Below are 14,794 nucleotides of genomic sequence, written 5' to 3'. Positions count from 1 at the left end.
TGGTATAGCTGGGCAGGGTAAAGTTTATATTGCCGTCTGCTCCAGGTTCTTCCTCTTCCAGCTGTACAACAAAGTTTGAACTGACTGTGGCATGTTTCTGTTTGGATTTTTAGCATAAAACTAGCTCACTCAAATAGCCTTTTGCTGTAAAAATAAGTGTTACATTGATATGTTTGTTCTTCTTATTCAGATGGTCGCCCGCTGTATGTGCTGAGATTGGGACAGATGGATACCAAAGGTTTAGTGCGAGCTCTTGGGGAAGAGGCCTTACTTCGATACGTAAGTATTTTTGGAGCCAGCAAGTTACTAACAATGTGATATTTTCATTTAGAAATTTCCTCCTCTGCCAGAACATTCATCACTCTGGATATTTTGATGTACTCTCTGGCCGTCTGTTTTTGGTTTGAATATATCTGAAAGCTCCTAGTAGCTGATCTTCTGCATTCTTTCCAACTGCAAACTGATGGCAGAAAGGCGTAGCTCTTGGCAGCTCCTGTAGTTATTGGTTAGCATTTTTACAGATTCTTTTGCAGTTTGTGCAGTGCTTCAAGTGTCTGCATTTGTACAGAAGAGAAAATGCCATGATTAGATTTTGTCAAGCCTGTATTCCAAGGATAAGAATAATGTATTTTTAAAGAAATAGTACTTGCCTGTAATTTTGGCTTCTGTAAAGGCATCACTCAGACTGTGTTATTGTGGATCTGCTCAGTTTCCAAGCAGAAAGCTGGCAGAATTACAGGTTTGCAGTATTTTTTTTTTTTTTTTTGTATCCTAGTAATGACAGTCGCGGCCATAGTAACCAGTAGAAGCAGGGGCTGGTTTTTACTTTTTTTTTTTTCTTCCACTGGCATTTCCAGCCACAGACTAAATTTTGTTTGTTTGCCCTAGTTCTGTTTCAAGGTTACTTTCTTTGACTTAAAAAGGGGCTTTAATTTCTGAGTAAACAGGAAATCGATGCTTAAAGGGGCAGAAGCGTAGGGAGACTTCTTGTCTGTATCGCTCCTGGGTCTCAGTTTTCTGGAGGTTCTTGTTTACATTTTACTGCTTTTATGGAAAGGCATGTTTATTTTTTGACAAGATCAGCCAATGGTGTAAATGTCGTGATTTCTAGTTCATTCTTTGGAAAAAAAAGTTTATTCTGGTTTGAGCTTGTAGTTTTAATTAGTCTTTGGATATAATTTTTTTCTTTTATTCCATCTATGGAGTTTAAGACTGTCTTCTCTAAACAGCATGTTTTCTTGAACAGGTTCTTTCAATAAACGAAGAAGGACTGAGGCGATGTGAGGAGAATACAAAAGTATTTGGCAGGCCAATAAGGTAAAATAAAACAAGTGGATCTGCTCTTTTGGGAATTACTTGGTTTCACAGCGTGCATGGGACAATGTGATGCTGCTGAGCAAAGTTTATTAAATGGAACAAACGTAGGGTAGGCTGTGTGTTTGACATGCAGGTACGAGCACGGTTACAGTTAACCGAGAGCCTCCCCAATTACTGCTAAAGCGAATCTGCATGGTCAAGCCTGAGGGAAACACAACACCTGCTCCAGGTGTCTCAGTGTCATGCTCAGAATGGTTCTACGTGGGGGGGTGTTATGCGTCTCTTCTACCGTTGGATCCGCAGAACAATGCGGCCTAACTCCCATCTCTGTTTCTGGGGGATTTTATAGACAGGTGTTGGTACAGGCTGCCGAAAAATGCAGGCCATGATAATATCATGGATGACCTTTGCAGTAGCGTCAGGTATTGTTTTCATGTCACTTGTTCATCCATAGTCCATACCAAGGCTCATTACACTCAGTTCTTGTTTGCGTTCTCCATTTATTATATGCAGTTACTCAACTCGTCATCCAAGGTAAGGTCACGAGGCTCCTGTGAAACCTCATAATTGTCCAAGTACTGGCATGACTTCACGTGAAGTTCAACCAAAAGCTGCTTGCTATCCCATCCTGAAGTCATTGTATGGGTCACTTAAAGAAAGTTTTAACTGTAAAATGGATTTGAGAATGTGACTTGAATGCAGGACTGTCCCTGAAGGGAAACAGTGTTTCTTGGACTCTCTTCAGAATTTCTGACTCCTTCCCCTAATCTGAAAAGGTTCAGGGATGCATGGTATGTCTGTTTATCTTTCCCTGGTAAAGAACTTGCTGTCCCAGCTCTCAGTGGGAGGTCAAATCCAAGAGATGGATTTCATGTGTGTAACTATGTGCTGCTTACTGGATCTTGATTGTAGACGTAATCCTAAAGGGATACATATTAAACATTTAAAGTGAAACAAAGAAGCGTTTGCTGTTTCACAGAAGCATAATTTTGTGGATGCTAGCTGGTGTAGCACAGCTGTAAATCTTGAATTCATGCCCAGGGCGAGACCTGAACTTGGAGAGTAACTAAAGCATATGCTGAAGCTCAGTATTCAGAGTTAAGAACATACCTCTTGCTACAGAAAAAGCTTCCTTCCCTGAGATCTGACAACAGAATTAGCTTTGATGTGTAAAGGCACTGTTACTGTACTGTGTTAGTAGGAAATCTACACCATGAATGTTAAATTGCTTCATAGCAGTGTGGCCGCTTCACTGACTTCCCAGTAGAAGCAATGGCTTAACGTTTGGGCTAGCTGTTGACAGGATCTTTTTTGGCTCCATATTAACCTTCACCTGGAGTCTGCGATGTCTGTGGGAGAATATGTATGATGTGGCAAGTGAGCTTTGCACATAATCTGTAACCATACTTGGCCCACTCCAAGACATTTCCATTATAAGGATCTTAAACTCCAGTGTCTACAGGTAGCACAAAGCCAGGAGGTAAAATAGAAGAAACTGAAACATGTGGTGGGGTCCACGCATTTCAGTACATTGGACACTTGCATAAGAAAGGAGAATTTTGATGCCATAGAGATTTTTCTTGTTGTCTTTCTCAAATTCAGCTCTTGGACCTGTCTAGTAGATCTAGAAGGCTTGAACATGCGGCATTTATGGAGACCTGGTGTCAAAGCATTGCTAAGAATCATTGAAGTGGTTGAAGCTAATTACCCTGAGACTTTGGGTCGTCTTCTAATCCTAAGAGCTCCTCGAGTATTCCCAGTTCTTTGGACACTGGTATGTTTGTAATTCAAGGCATTCCTCAGCTCTCTCAGTAGACTGCTGCACAGTCGTAGTTTGTAAAAGCACTTCAGAAATCAGGCTTTATATGCAGCAAATGTTACCGTTTGGAAACATCTCTTTTATAGGATTCCTGGAATGGATTTAGAAACACTACCTAAGAACTTGCCTACGTAGTTGGTTAATTTAGCTTCTTTTTAGTATCAACTTTGCATAACAAGGATGGTAACACTTAATGCAATCAGACTGATTCCTTCAAAATCGATGTATTCTGTTTTTCTTTGTTTGTAGGTTAGTCCGTTCATTGATGACAACACTAGAAAGAAATTCCTTATTTATGCTGGAAATGACTACCAGGGTCCTGGGGGACTGCTGGATTACATCGACAAAGAAATTATCCCTGATTTTCTTGGTGGAGAGTGCATGGTATGAATATAAACTAGTGCATATAGCAATTATTTGTGGGGTTTTTATTCCCCTGCTCCTCTAAACAAAGAAGCCTAGAAGCACAGAATGATTCCTAGTGTAGTTTGGAGGGGAGGGGGCTATGATGTAGGATTCCAGGCTTAGTGTATTCTCTCGGATCCACTGTTAAAAGGGAAGTGCAATACTTCTTGACAATGAATATCAAATAACTTATCAAAGTAGCCAGGCAGGGTTAAAAGCCATAGTCTCTGTTACCTGTCAAATTCAAGCAGACATGGTAGCACTGAGCAAGAGCTGTCGCCATCAGCTAATCAGAAGTCTGTGTCACCTAAAAACTAACTGATACCACAGAAAGCCCAAGGAAATACGTGACACATCTGCTAGGAGGGCTTAACAAACAGCCAGGTCTCCTAGCACAATATGCGAGTTGACCACAGCAAACAAAAAAAAAAAAATATTTTTAATGGAAGATACTGTAATTTCTCAGTCCCTTGTCCTATGCCTTAATAGCTGCTTTCTGCCTAGACTATGGGTGTTAATTGAATCTGTCATTTTAACATCTCAATGATACTATAAGGTTTGTTTTTTCTGTAATGTTTTTGACAACACAGGCTCACTGCTGTGACTGAGATGTAGAAGTGTAACTCAGGCATTTCTGCAGCCTCCATCACAGTAAAACTTGGATGATTTTTTTTTTCTGAACTCAGCTGTATTAAAATACAATTTCAGGGTTGCTTTTTTAAGCCCCTGTACACTTCCTAGATTAATTTCTGTACCGTTCTTGAAAATTAATCTAGGTCTGTTCAAATATAGTCTCAAATTATAATGAAGTACTGTTAGATGTGTTGGAGTAGAGCATGTGTTTATCTTCAGTGGGCTGCTTTTTGCTGCAGCAGTAGCTTTTAGCGGAGAGACTTTGTGCTATGTAATTTGGAGCTTGAGCAGCTGGCAAAATCCACTGCTTAAGTAAGCAAAAGTCGATGTTACCAGAAAGCAAATTGCTAAATACTTCCTGCTGGTCACAGACAGTAATAGAGTCTCTTTCTCTTCATCTTTACTTCTGGATATTTGAACAAAAATGATTTCTCAAAGATTCTTTCAATTCTCTGTTGTAATTCAGTTATCAAACACTTCTTCTGCCCCAGACGCTTCTATGGGACCTATTCCTGATCAAATAGTTGTCTAACTTCATTACTAGAGACTTCTTAAAAAAAGGTGATTGCTTAGGGAAGTTGTGTAATCGGTTCCAGTACTGAGCTGTCAAGACAGTTGTAACTTGAAAGCTGTTGCCTTCCTGACTGCAATATCCTTTTCCCTGTTTGGAAACTTACTGCATCTCCCCACCATCCTTCGTCCTTAAATTTTGCTACCTGGGTTCTTTAGGTCTCTCTAGGCTGTATTTTTTTAGACTGAGTCACTATTGCCGCTTTCCTCAGGATTCTTAAGTGGTTCATGTCTTTCTTCAGTACAGGGCAGCATGAGCGATAATTATAGCATTTGCACAGTCATTTTCTGTGGCAGTGGCTGTTGTGATCTGTGTAAAGATCTGTTACTTTAGTGTCAAGTTCTGCAAGCTCACCTAAACCTAAACAAATTTATATATGTATGATGTACAAGCTATAAAATTACTTTCAAACTCTGTTCATACGTCATTCTTCTGAGTACTTGCTAAATGTGGGGTTTTGTTTCTGAAGCTAGCAGGCAGAGAGCATGACAGGGTGTGGATGTACAGAGGGGATACTTTTTAATGGCTGTTTATGCTTTTAGTGTGAAGTACCAGAGGGTGGGCTGGTCCCCAAGTCCCTCTACCGGACAGCAGAAGAGTTGGAAAATGAAGACATAAAGCTTTGGACTGAAACAATCTACCAGTCTGCAAGCGTCTTCAAAGGAGCTCCGCATGAGGTAGGGTTGCAGACTGCCCTTCTTTTCTTTCATCTCAACCCTCTGCTCTGGACTCTGTCTCTTGAACTGAATATGATTTAGAACTTGATTATTTAGTTGCCATGCTTCCATCTTGTTCTATAGTTCTGGTGATAGTGATGCTTTAGCAGCTGAAGTTTGTGATCATTCCTGGTATCATCTTGTTGTCATTTAGAGAATATTGCTGGTTTTCATTCTATTCAAAGCAGTGTCCTTCTAAGCAAAGACAAATTATATTCTCGGAAGCTACTTGAGAGCTCCTGAAAGTCATGTTAAATAAGGACACTCCATCAGGAGAGAATTTGTATCTACACTGCCTTTTTAAAAGTCTAAATGAAGCCCAGCAACAAAACCTCTGGAGTTTATCTTTTCTGCTAAAATTTTCTGTCTTTACTGAGCAAGTTGCTATTGTCTAATATGACTTTTCTGTCTCAGGTTCTCATTCAGATTGTGGATGCCTCATCTGTGATCACATGGGATTTTGACGTGTGCAAGGGCGACATTGTTTTTAACATCTTTCATTCCAAGAGAGCCCCACAGCCTCCTAAAAAGGACTCTCTGGGAGCTCACAGTATTACATCTCCTGGTGGGAACAACGTCCAGTTGATAGACAAAGTCTGGCAATTGGGGCGCGATTACAGTATGGTGGAGTCTCCTCTTATCTGCAAAGAAGGGGAGAGTGTGCAGGTAAGACTGCCGAATCCTTGTGTGGGAGCAGATGGAAACTAGCTCCAAAACTAAATGTTCTAATTCATAATCATTATTGATGACTTGAGTGGTGATTCAGCTCCGGACTGTCTGCTTGCTTTTGGCCGGCATTTCAACGTATGTTCCTAGCTGCATGCTGGAGGGTTACATGGGATCTGCTGGGAGGGGAGGCTGCATCAGGCTAATAGTGATTGAGATTGAGCAGCAAGGGATATAGGGAAGCCACCTGGAACGTAGTGCACATACAGAAAATAGTAAAAGGTGCTTTCTCCTGTCCTGTAATTTTGACCATTATTTTCTGAAGCAAACAGTCTCTGTTTGAAGAATATCAGTGTTTTACCTCAGTAATGAGAACCCTGGAAATCAAGACTGAGTTTGTGTTTTGTCCCTCTAACAGGCACTTTAAGGAGCTCCCTATGGCCAATTTTCCTGAAGTGTTGTTTGGGTTTTTTTTACGGCAATTGCAACCTATCCTTTAATTGCCAAGTTTGATTATTACATGCGGCATTTTTACAATCACACTCTGCCTTTGCTATTCCTTTTGACTTGAACAGCCTTTGAAAAAGGAGCCCCTTAAGTCATCTAATTGGAAGTGTTAAACTGGAAAGATGGGCAGTGACCTCTTGAACTGTACTTTCTCTGTCTGTGAGGCAGTAGCCTTGACTGTTCTTTTCAGTCTCAAAAGACAGGCATCAATGAAACTAAATGTAAAAAATTGATATTGTTTTAAACCAGAACTTAGTCCTTTCATTGTATTTAAATCCTAACCGCTTGACACTGTCAAAAAGCAGGAGGAACCGCTGGCATTCTGTCATAACTTTTATAAGCATGCTGTGTGGGGAGAGTTCACCGGCACTGTCAGGCTGAGGAGCTGAAATACTGACATTGGGGGGAAAATTTTGGGCATGTAGGTAGTTTTTCTAAGCTTGGAAAAGAAATTTCAAGCTTACAAATCATTGTGTTAATGAAGTTAATTTTAAATTTTTGCTGCGGCTGCTTCCAGGGATCGCATGTGACCAGGTGGCCTGGCTTTTATATTCTCCAGTGGAAATTTCATAGCATGCCTGCCTGTGCTACAACCAACCTGCCTCGTGTGGATGATGTACTAGCATCTCTACAGGTCTCCTCTCACAAATGTAAAGTGATGTACTATACAGAAGTAATAGGATCTGAAGATTTCAGGTATGTCTGGCCAAGGTTCATGAAGGTCAGCCGATGTCAGACCTCTCTGATACTTAGACAATTGAGCCAGAGTCAAAGTTTGCTTAAATACAAGTAAATTGTAAGGACTTGTGTTTTCTTAGTCCAAAAAAAGAAAACCTGAACCAAAAAATTCAACCTGTACGGCACTGGGGGCAACTAATGTGTAAAAGGTATTAATTAGTTACCTCACTGTAATCATCATTGGTTGCTTTGCTCTGCTTTGAAAGCGTTGTGTGAATTGTTGGGCCTGGCAGGTCGTCGTGTAGAAATGGGCGTAACTCAAAATGGAGTTGAGTCGGTTGAGTTGCCTGCCAGTTTGATATACTTGACTGAAACTAGTTCTCAGTCGCTTTGAACAGCGACTGGTTTTTTGCAAGGTGTTCAGTGTCTCCATTATTTTATGTGGTGAGGCAGAAAAGCTTTTGAGTATCTGCACCAAAACTGTTACTTGCTTTTTAATCAGCGTGCAAACAAATACAATATAAACACATAGCAGAAAGCAAAATCTTTGTATGTTCCGAAGCTTAAAACTACTTTGTTTTATGTTGCAGGGGATCTATGACCAGCCTTGAATCAAGCCACAGTGGATTCTCCCAGCTCAGTGCTGCCACCACCTCTTCTAGCCAGTCCCATTCCAGCTCCATGATTTCCAGGTAGTGCCACAACAGATGAAAAGCAAATGGATGAGATGGCTGGACCCTCGCCTGTGGCAGCTGACTGCAATACAGCGTATTCAACTGGCAATTGCGCAAAAAATCCCCACCCCACAAAAACCTTTTATAGATAGTAAAGTAGCTGTTTGAATTTTAAACTTAGTTGTTTTGGTCGTTGTTAGATCCAACAGCTTGTCTCTTAACTTTAACCCTTTTTTCCTAACTCAGCCATAAATATTTTTGCAAGTGTGCTTGCACAAATCCTAACTCTGAACACAAGGGCTCTCATTGAAAGGAAAAATAACCAGTGCATCAGTTAAGAATAATTTTTTTAACTGTGTAAATGTTAAAAAGCAAAAAAGGAAAAACCCTACCAAAAATGCTCCGTAGTGCATTAGAGAACAACTGCAAGTCTCCTGTCAGGACATTCCTTGCCATCTTAAGAAATCCCCTGTGATCTTCCAGTGCTGCAAACTGTTCTCCTGTTGCCACTGAGTGATGTCCGAGACAAAGAAAAGCAGTTGCTGGATACTTGACTTTGTGAGTCCATTTTTTTCAAAGCACGCCCACAGAGCTGTGGCCAGGCTGTAAACACTAATACCTTTTGTATGAGCACATTTTTGGGGAATTTGAGCTCTGGGTCTTGATGGGTTAAAGCAATTAATTCTTTCCTTGGATTTGCGCTTGAAGCACTGTGGAGAGAGAGGCAGAGAGCAGGCTCTCCCTCGCTGTGTCACGCTGGGCTGATCCAGAACTGCTCTGAGGATTTGTTCCCAGCTCTGTGCTGGAGCTTCGCTCCACTTCCTTAGTACACTCCACGTGAATTGATTTTACTGAGACTCTGTTCTTATCAGGAATTTATGCAGAGCTTAAGCTTGCTTCTGAAATCACTCTGAAAGAGGTATGGCTTACATCCTTCCTGTGCAGTCTTCAATCCCTCTTGCCTCTTATCCTTCCCTGTGTATGTCAGAAATAGAGCGCATTAGTTCTGAGCAGCGGAAGCTTCGGTGTAGGCAGGGAGCACAGGGATCTTATACTCTGAGTGATGCAGTAGAAGATGCTCTAAGCAGTGCCTGCTCCACCATTTTCACTACTGCTCCTGCCAGTGGTGAGTTGCCATTTGGGATTTTGTCCCAGCAAAAGTAGGATTGTTCAGGCAATCCTACTCGAACTCGTTTTGTTAAAGTCTGTTCAGATACTCTTCCACTTCGAGCTCTCTTTCCCACACACAGCAAAAGGCACAAAAGACTGAAGTGCTGAGGAAAGGGCTGTCAGCAGACAACTACAGACCATACCTGGCAGTGGAGCAGAGTTTGTCTGAAATGCAGCAGGATTTGTATAGTTAGACCCTGCCTGATCTTTTTCTCACCCTCTCAGAGCTAAACTGTTTATCCAGGCAAAAAGGAGCTACTGTGCTGGCTGCAGTCCCTGCTAGAAAGCTGAGTAGGCTCTATTGAGTCTTGGGAGGCAGCACTGTAGTAAGTGGTAGAGAAGCTTTTGGAGGTCTTGCACTTTCAAAGCAGAACTCACTTAAGATACTGGATGCCCTGCCTGAGGAAAGCTGGTTCTGAACTCAGTAGAAATTTTTTTTTTTTCTACTGCAAAGCTTCTGTGAGGCAGGTTACTAACCTCTAACTAGGAGCACCTCTCTTGCAGACCAAGTCTGGCTGTGGAACGTGGCAGACAGAGCTGACAAGTATTTTAATAATAGATTTAGAGGTGCTGAGAGGCCAGTCTCCTTAAATTGAACCAAACTGATCTATTTTGTCTTTTTTTGGACTTAAAAATTGAAGATGGAGGTTAGACTGTTACTTAGGCTGCCAAAGTGTGTTATTGTGCAAGACAGGCCACCGCTTTCGTGTCACACAGCTTGTCACCCAGCATCTGCACAGCATCCGGGCATGCGCTGGGGCTCTGGGACTGCTGGTGTGAGCTGTCTGCCGAGGAGGAACCCAGCTTGCGGAAGAGGTGGTTTGGTTCTTGGCATGCAGGAACCAGTATTCCCAGGTGCCGGGGAGCTGGTGCAGCAGGAGACACAGTGAGCTTGACTTCATGACACTCATGGCTCTTTGCAAATGCCACTTTCCATTTACCAGGCTGTAAGGGTTGAAGGTCCCCTTTCTTTCTCTCTCTCTCTCTCTCTCTCTCTCAGATGGCGATTTTGCTGACAACTGTAAAGAAACTGCTTCATTCAACACTCCACATCTGTCTAGAGGTGTCTGGCTTTGTAGACCTTTTTGAGTTGCAGTCACTTTTCAAGTCTGAAGATCTGTATTTTGTTTTTCACTTGAGCTGGCTCAAAAGTGTCACTTTGGGTATTTCCTGCTGTTAATCTTAACAGATCTTTTAGAGCTCAAAGCACACGACAGCACAAACAGCTGGGGAGACAAAATTCCACAAAAACAGTAGTTAATCCTCCTCTAAGCAAAGTGCTGTGGCAATATGACTTGATCACTGCAGTCTGACTAATTAATTTCCCATACCCTGGTCTGTCTTTCTGTGATATTATTGCTCTTCTTCCTTCCCTCAGCCAATGACTCTTCTGTTGGCTTCTTTTCCTGTTACCAGTGTCCTTCTGCACTTTTCCTGTCTGTACTCATGAACTGCATATCAAATTCTGTAAATGTTTTGTATACATAATACCTCATTCTTGGTAATAAAATACAGATAGTCTTTAAAAGATTTTTTTATCGTTATCAATAAATGTGAACTGTTTGGAAAAAAGGGATCAGCTTCTTTATTTCATTCATCTGATGCAAAGCTTTCAGGTTATTTTAGGTGCTGAATTCAAGCCTGCGAGAGCTGCTCCGGGGCGATGCTGTTATGGGGGACGAAGGAGGTGCTTCAAGTCTCTGCTGCGGTGAGAAGCTCCGGGAAAGCATCCTGTCCTGGGGAGCAGAAGCCTGAGCTAGTACGAGGTATGAGGAATGCGGTTTTAGAAGGAAAACGGCCTCTGCTGGGCACTTCGCTGTCACATAACAAAATCCTTTCCCCATAGTCCATGTACACACACTATTTTTTACTGGTCTGTGAATACATAAAAGGAACAAAATACTGTGCTGAAAAAATCTTCAGGTAGCCCTAAAAAGAAAATGGTTCCTTTTATGGATTATATGATGACTTTATACTCCTTTTTCACAGCTGATTGCAGCAGCATCCCTTGTGGAGTGTATTAGCTAAAAGGCTCGCACTGCCAAGCTTAGCACAGCAAGGGACGGATAAATGTCTCTCATTTGCCCCTGTGGAGGCTGAAATGTCTCTGGCCACCTGACCTTCCGAGTGCAGTAACTGTTTTCCACCTGCTTATTTCTTTTTACCCAGTGGCCCTGCCGTAGGCTTTCTGGCAGAATAAGTGGCTGGCTGTGTCCCTGGGCTGGGCAAGGACTGTCCTGGGAAAACTTGGGTGGTCTTAGCGCAGGGACGGCTGCCTGGGCCATAAAACTGCCTCTAAATCCTGGTCTTTGCAATCGCGCTGCGCTCTGCAGGCCTTGGGGAGAGCTGCTCTTCCCTGGTGTGCAGCGAGGGCTCGGGGAGAGGGGTGACTGTTTTTCAGCTGCACTGCTATGTGTTTTAGTCTGGTGGATGCAGCTGCTGTTAGGGTTGGGGGGTTTAAACTGAAATTTAACAATATAAAGGTCCAGTAATTTTCTCTGGATCAAGTGTAAGCGTACTCATGCAGGGGTTTGATACTGCCCACCTCCAGGGGTGAGCAAGCCATACAGTGTGAAGGAGATGGGCGACTCGGCTGCCCCTGCCACTTGGGTGGGAGGAATCACAGTCACATCTGGGGGAATTACGATTTAATTTTTTTTTTATTTTATTTTATTAGTAGAAGTAGACAAAGCCTTAGCTATTTTTAAAGCAGGAGCCAATAAAAGTCAGGCTGTGGTTTCTCTAACCCCTGGAGCTGGAGCAGTGGCTGAAACATCCATTTATGGTTGGTCTTTCAGATTTTATCCGAGCTATAAAGTTTCTAAAATGAGAATCTTTAACTATGGTCGTGGAGGTCTGTCAGCAAGACCAGATGGCTGCCTGACCTACTTCAAGTTTTAACATGTGGCCAATATTTTTATGCCAGCGCATAATTATAATGGGCCGGCTTACTGCTGCTCTGGATGTTCCTAAATACAAAAGCCCTTGAAAAGACACCGTACAAGAAGGTGGCTTTGGCTGTTCAGCTGCGCCGTGCCCAGGGACAGTGGGAAAGCTGCCTTTCCTGGCCAATGCTCCTATCTTGAAATGGCAATTAAAACCGAAGCACCAGACCTTATTTGAGCTGAGCAGGTGATAAGAGCGCGGACAGGGGCAGCTCCCTTTGGAAAGGCATGAAACTGTTTGAACCGTGGATTTTGGTTTGGGGTTTGTTCTTTTTTTTGGTAGATTTTTTTGAGACAAAGCAAAACTCATGGAAGAAATTTCACCTGCCCTTTTCCACCCGCCTCCCCCGCCAGCCCTCCCTGCTCCCCACAAAGCCAAGGGCTCTCTGTTCTCCAGGCATGAGATCCTGGTGTCCTTTCTCATTTGCAAATCCAGCTTGCCAGTGAGCCCTTAAATTCCCAGTCGCCCAAGACAAAGGGTCCTGAGCTGCTATTTCCAAGTCTTTCCGTGCATCCCTGCTGTGGGTTGCTAAATGCCTCCAGGAGAGAAGAATCCTAAGCCTGAAGTGTTAGGTTTTGGCTGTCTTTCAAAAGTCATTAACATCCAGCACAGTTTGGGCTCTCAAAAAAAAACAAAAAATTGCCATCTCCCTTTTTTTTGGGAAGGGGAGGAGAGAACTTATTTTATTTTGCTAACTCCTGCTGTTGTAAGGAGTTTGGATGCTGAGAATGAAAAGGTCAGGATTTTCTAGCTTTTTTTTTTTTTTTTTTATTTTTTATTCCCTGCCTGATGATCAGTACTGAATTCATCCCTTGTCATGCCTTGGTCCCTCAGGTGGCACTTGGCAGCTGTGGGCCTGAGGGCAGCAGGGAAGGGACCCTGGTTTTGTGGCTGATGCCAGGTCTGCTTCAGCCCTTTTCGCCCGTGGGGGCTGCGGAAACGGGGGCTAATGCTGGCCCGCTTCATGGACCAGAAAGGTCCTCCAGGACACTGGGCAGAGTTGGGCCTCCCCCCAACCCTCCTCCTGACCTAATAAACAGACAAATAAATAAATTGCTGGCTTTTCTCAGTGCTGGCAGAGCCTTCCCTTGCTGCCATGGGGTGACCTGACTGGGGCAGCTCTCCCCTGCCATGGACAACCCAAGGTCAGCCCCGGCTGCCAAACCGCCCCCCAGCAGGTCAGGCTTGGGCTGCTGTGAGCCAGCACTGCCCCATGCCTGAGGGCTGTGTTTTATATTGTGTTTTTTTTTTTTAAAAAAAAAAAAAAAAAAAAGGAAATGGAAGAAGGGAAGTTAACGTGTTACTCACACCTCATCCTGCCACTACCCGGCACCACCAGCGGTTTCCACTGCCCCCTCGCTTTACACACACCAGCTTTTCCTAATTGCGTTTTGTGCAGGAAACATCCAGCTGGTTGTCGAAGGGTAAGTGCCAGGTGGGACCCCCTCCATGCACCCCTACACCCCCAGTGGGGTGGGGGAAGAGCTGCCCCCCCAGCCCAGGGCCGGCAGCTCTCTCTTGCCTGACCCAGCGCTGTGCAGTGTCCCTGGCTCAGCAGGCCACCACCCCACAGCCTGGGGTCCCACGCTGACCCCTTGGCCCTCTCCATGGGGTTACCCATCCCCAGGATGCTGAGCCAGTGCCTGGGGGAGCCTCTCTATCCCCAAATACCCCCCCCGGCCCTGCTGGCACTGCCAGGGGACACCTGCCAAGGGGGGGGGTTAAGGCACAAACCCAACCAGCCTGAGCCTGGAGTAGAAAACCCTCATCCCAGTGCACTGTGGTTTGAGGAACCCACAACAATTTATCGTCATTTAGACCTTTATTCTCTCACCCAATGACTCCTCCCCACCCAGGAGCAGGAATCAGGAAAAAACAAGGAAACCCAGGGGTTGAAATATAAACAGATTTAATAGAATAAGACTAGATAATTAACATTAATAACACTAAAGAACTGATATTGATCCTGATACCAATATAAAATCGACAAGGATCACACCCAGCCCATTCCCCCAGCAGAAGCCGTGCGCTCCCCGCAGGGACAGCCACTGTGGGACACTGCGAGCGCTGTGGCTTCGGGAGGAAGGGACGGGCTCGGGGCTCTGGCACCAGGGTAAGGAGTTCTCAGGGTCGCAGCCATCAAGGGAGAGAGAGAACTCAGCAAACTTTCTAATTTCGATTGAATGTGCTGTTCATGGTATGAAATAACCCTGGTGGCAGCTTGGGTCAAGGGCCTGGGTCTCGCTGCTCCTCATCCCCACACCTGGGGAGCTCGGAAACGCCGAGACCTCGAAGCCCATGCCCCAGAGCTGGCCATAAAGTACATATTTTCACCAATTCAGACACTAGAGTCTTCTAAAAATGCAGTTTGCCCAGGCGTTAGAAGAGACCTTATGGAAAAGTCAAATTAATGAAAGAGAAATTAATCCTGTGTTGCCCAAGCCAGGACAAAGGGCTGGGGGAGAGACCCAGGCGTTTGTGGGGGGCCGGGGGCTGTGCTGCCCCCCCAGGGGACAGGGCTCAGCAGCGGGGGTGGCTGTGGCACGGCCGGTCCCTGGCACAAACCCCACTAGATGGTGCCAGCAGCCCACGCACGGCCCAGGGCCACCCGGCGCCACTGCCCGGGGTGTCCCCGCTGTCCCCGGGGCTGTCCCCGTCCCCTCCAGGCTCTGCTGCCCCACCGGCACTGGGC

General features: G+C 44.4%; 1 protein-coding gene across 1 annotated transcript in view; it reads left to right on the top strand.

Moving 5' to 3' along the window:
- The window catches only part of SEC14L1 (SEC14 like lipid binding 1), a 43,512-nt gene extending 32,790 nt beyond the window's left edge, over positions 1–10,722 (top strand). The window contains exons 9-17 of the mRNA XM_074607559.1: positions 191–279; positions 1,247–1,317; positions 2,920–3,091; positions 3,386–3,520; positions 5,288–5,422; positions 5,876–6,127; positions 7,152–7,330; positions 7,903–8,004; positions 10,157–10,722. Of these exons, the coding sequence (XP_074463660.1) occupies positions 191–279; positions 1,247–1,317; positions 2,920–3,091; positions 3,386–3,520; positions 5,288–5,422; positions 5,876–6,127; positions 7,152–7,330; positions 7,903–8,004; positions 10,157–10,172 (1,151 nt within the window). The 3' untranslated portion in view covers positions 10,173–10,722. The remainder of the gene's footprint in view (positions 1–190; positions 280–1,246; positions 1,318–2,919; positions 3,092–3,385; positions 3,521–5,287; positions 5,423–5,875; positions 6,128–7,151; positions 7,331–7,902; positions 8,005–10,156) is intronic.
- The last annotated feature ends 4,072 nt before the right edge of the window (positions 10,723–14,794 follow it).

Source organism: Larus michahellis, chromosome 14, assembly GCF_964199755.1.
Source record: "Larus michahellis chromosome 14, bLarMic1.1, whole genome shotgun sequence".
NCBI lineage: Eukaryota > Metazoa > Chordata > Aves > Charadriiformes > Laridae > Larus > Larus michahellis.
Note: the sequence above shows the minus strand (reverse complement) of the source record. Positions and strands in the feature narration are given on the sequence as shown.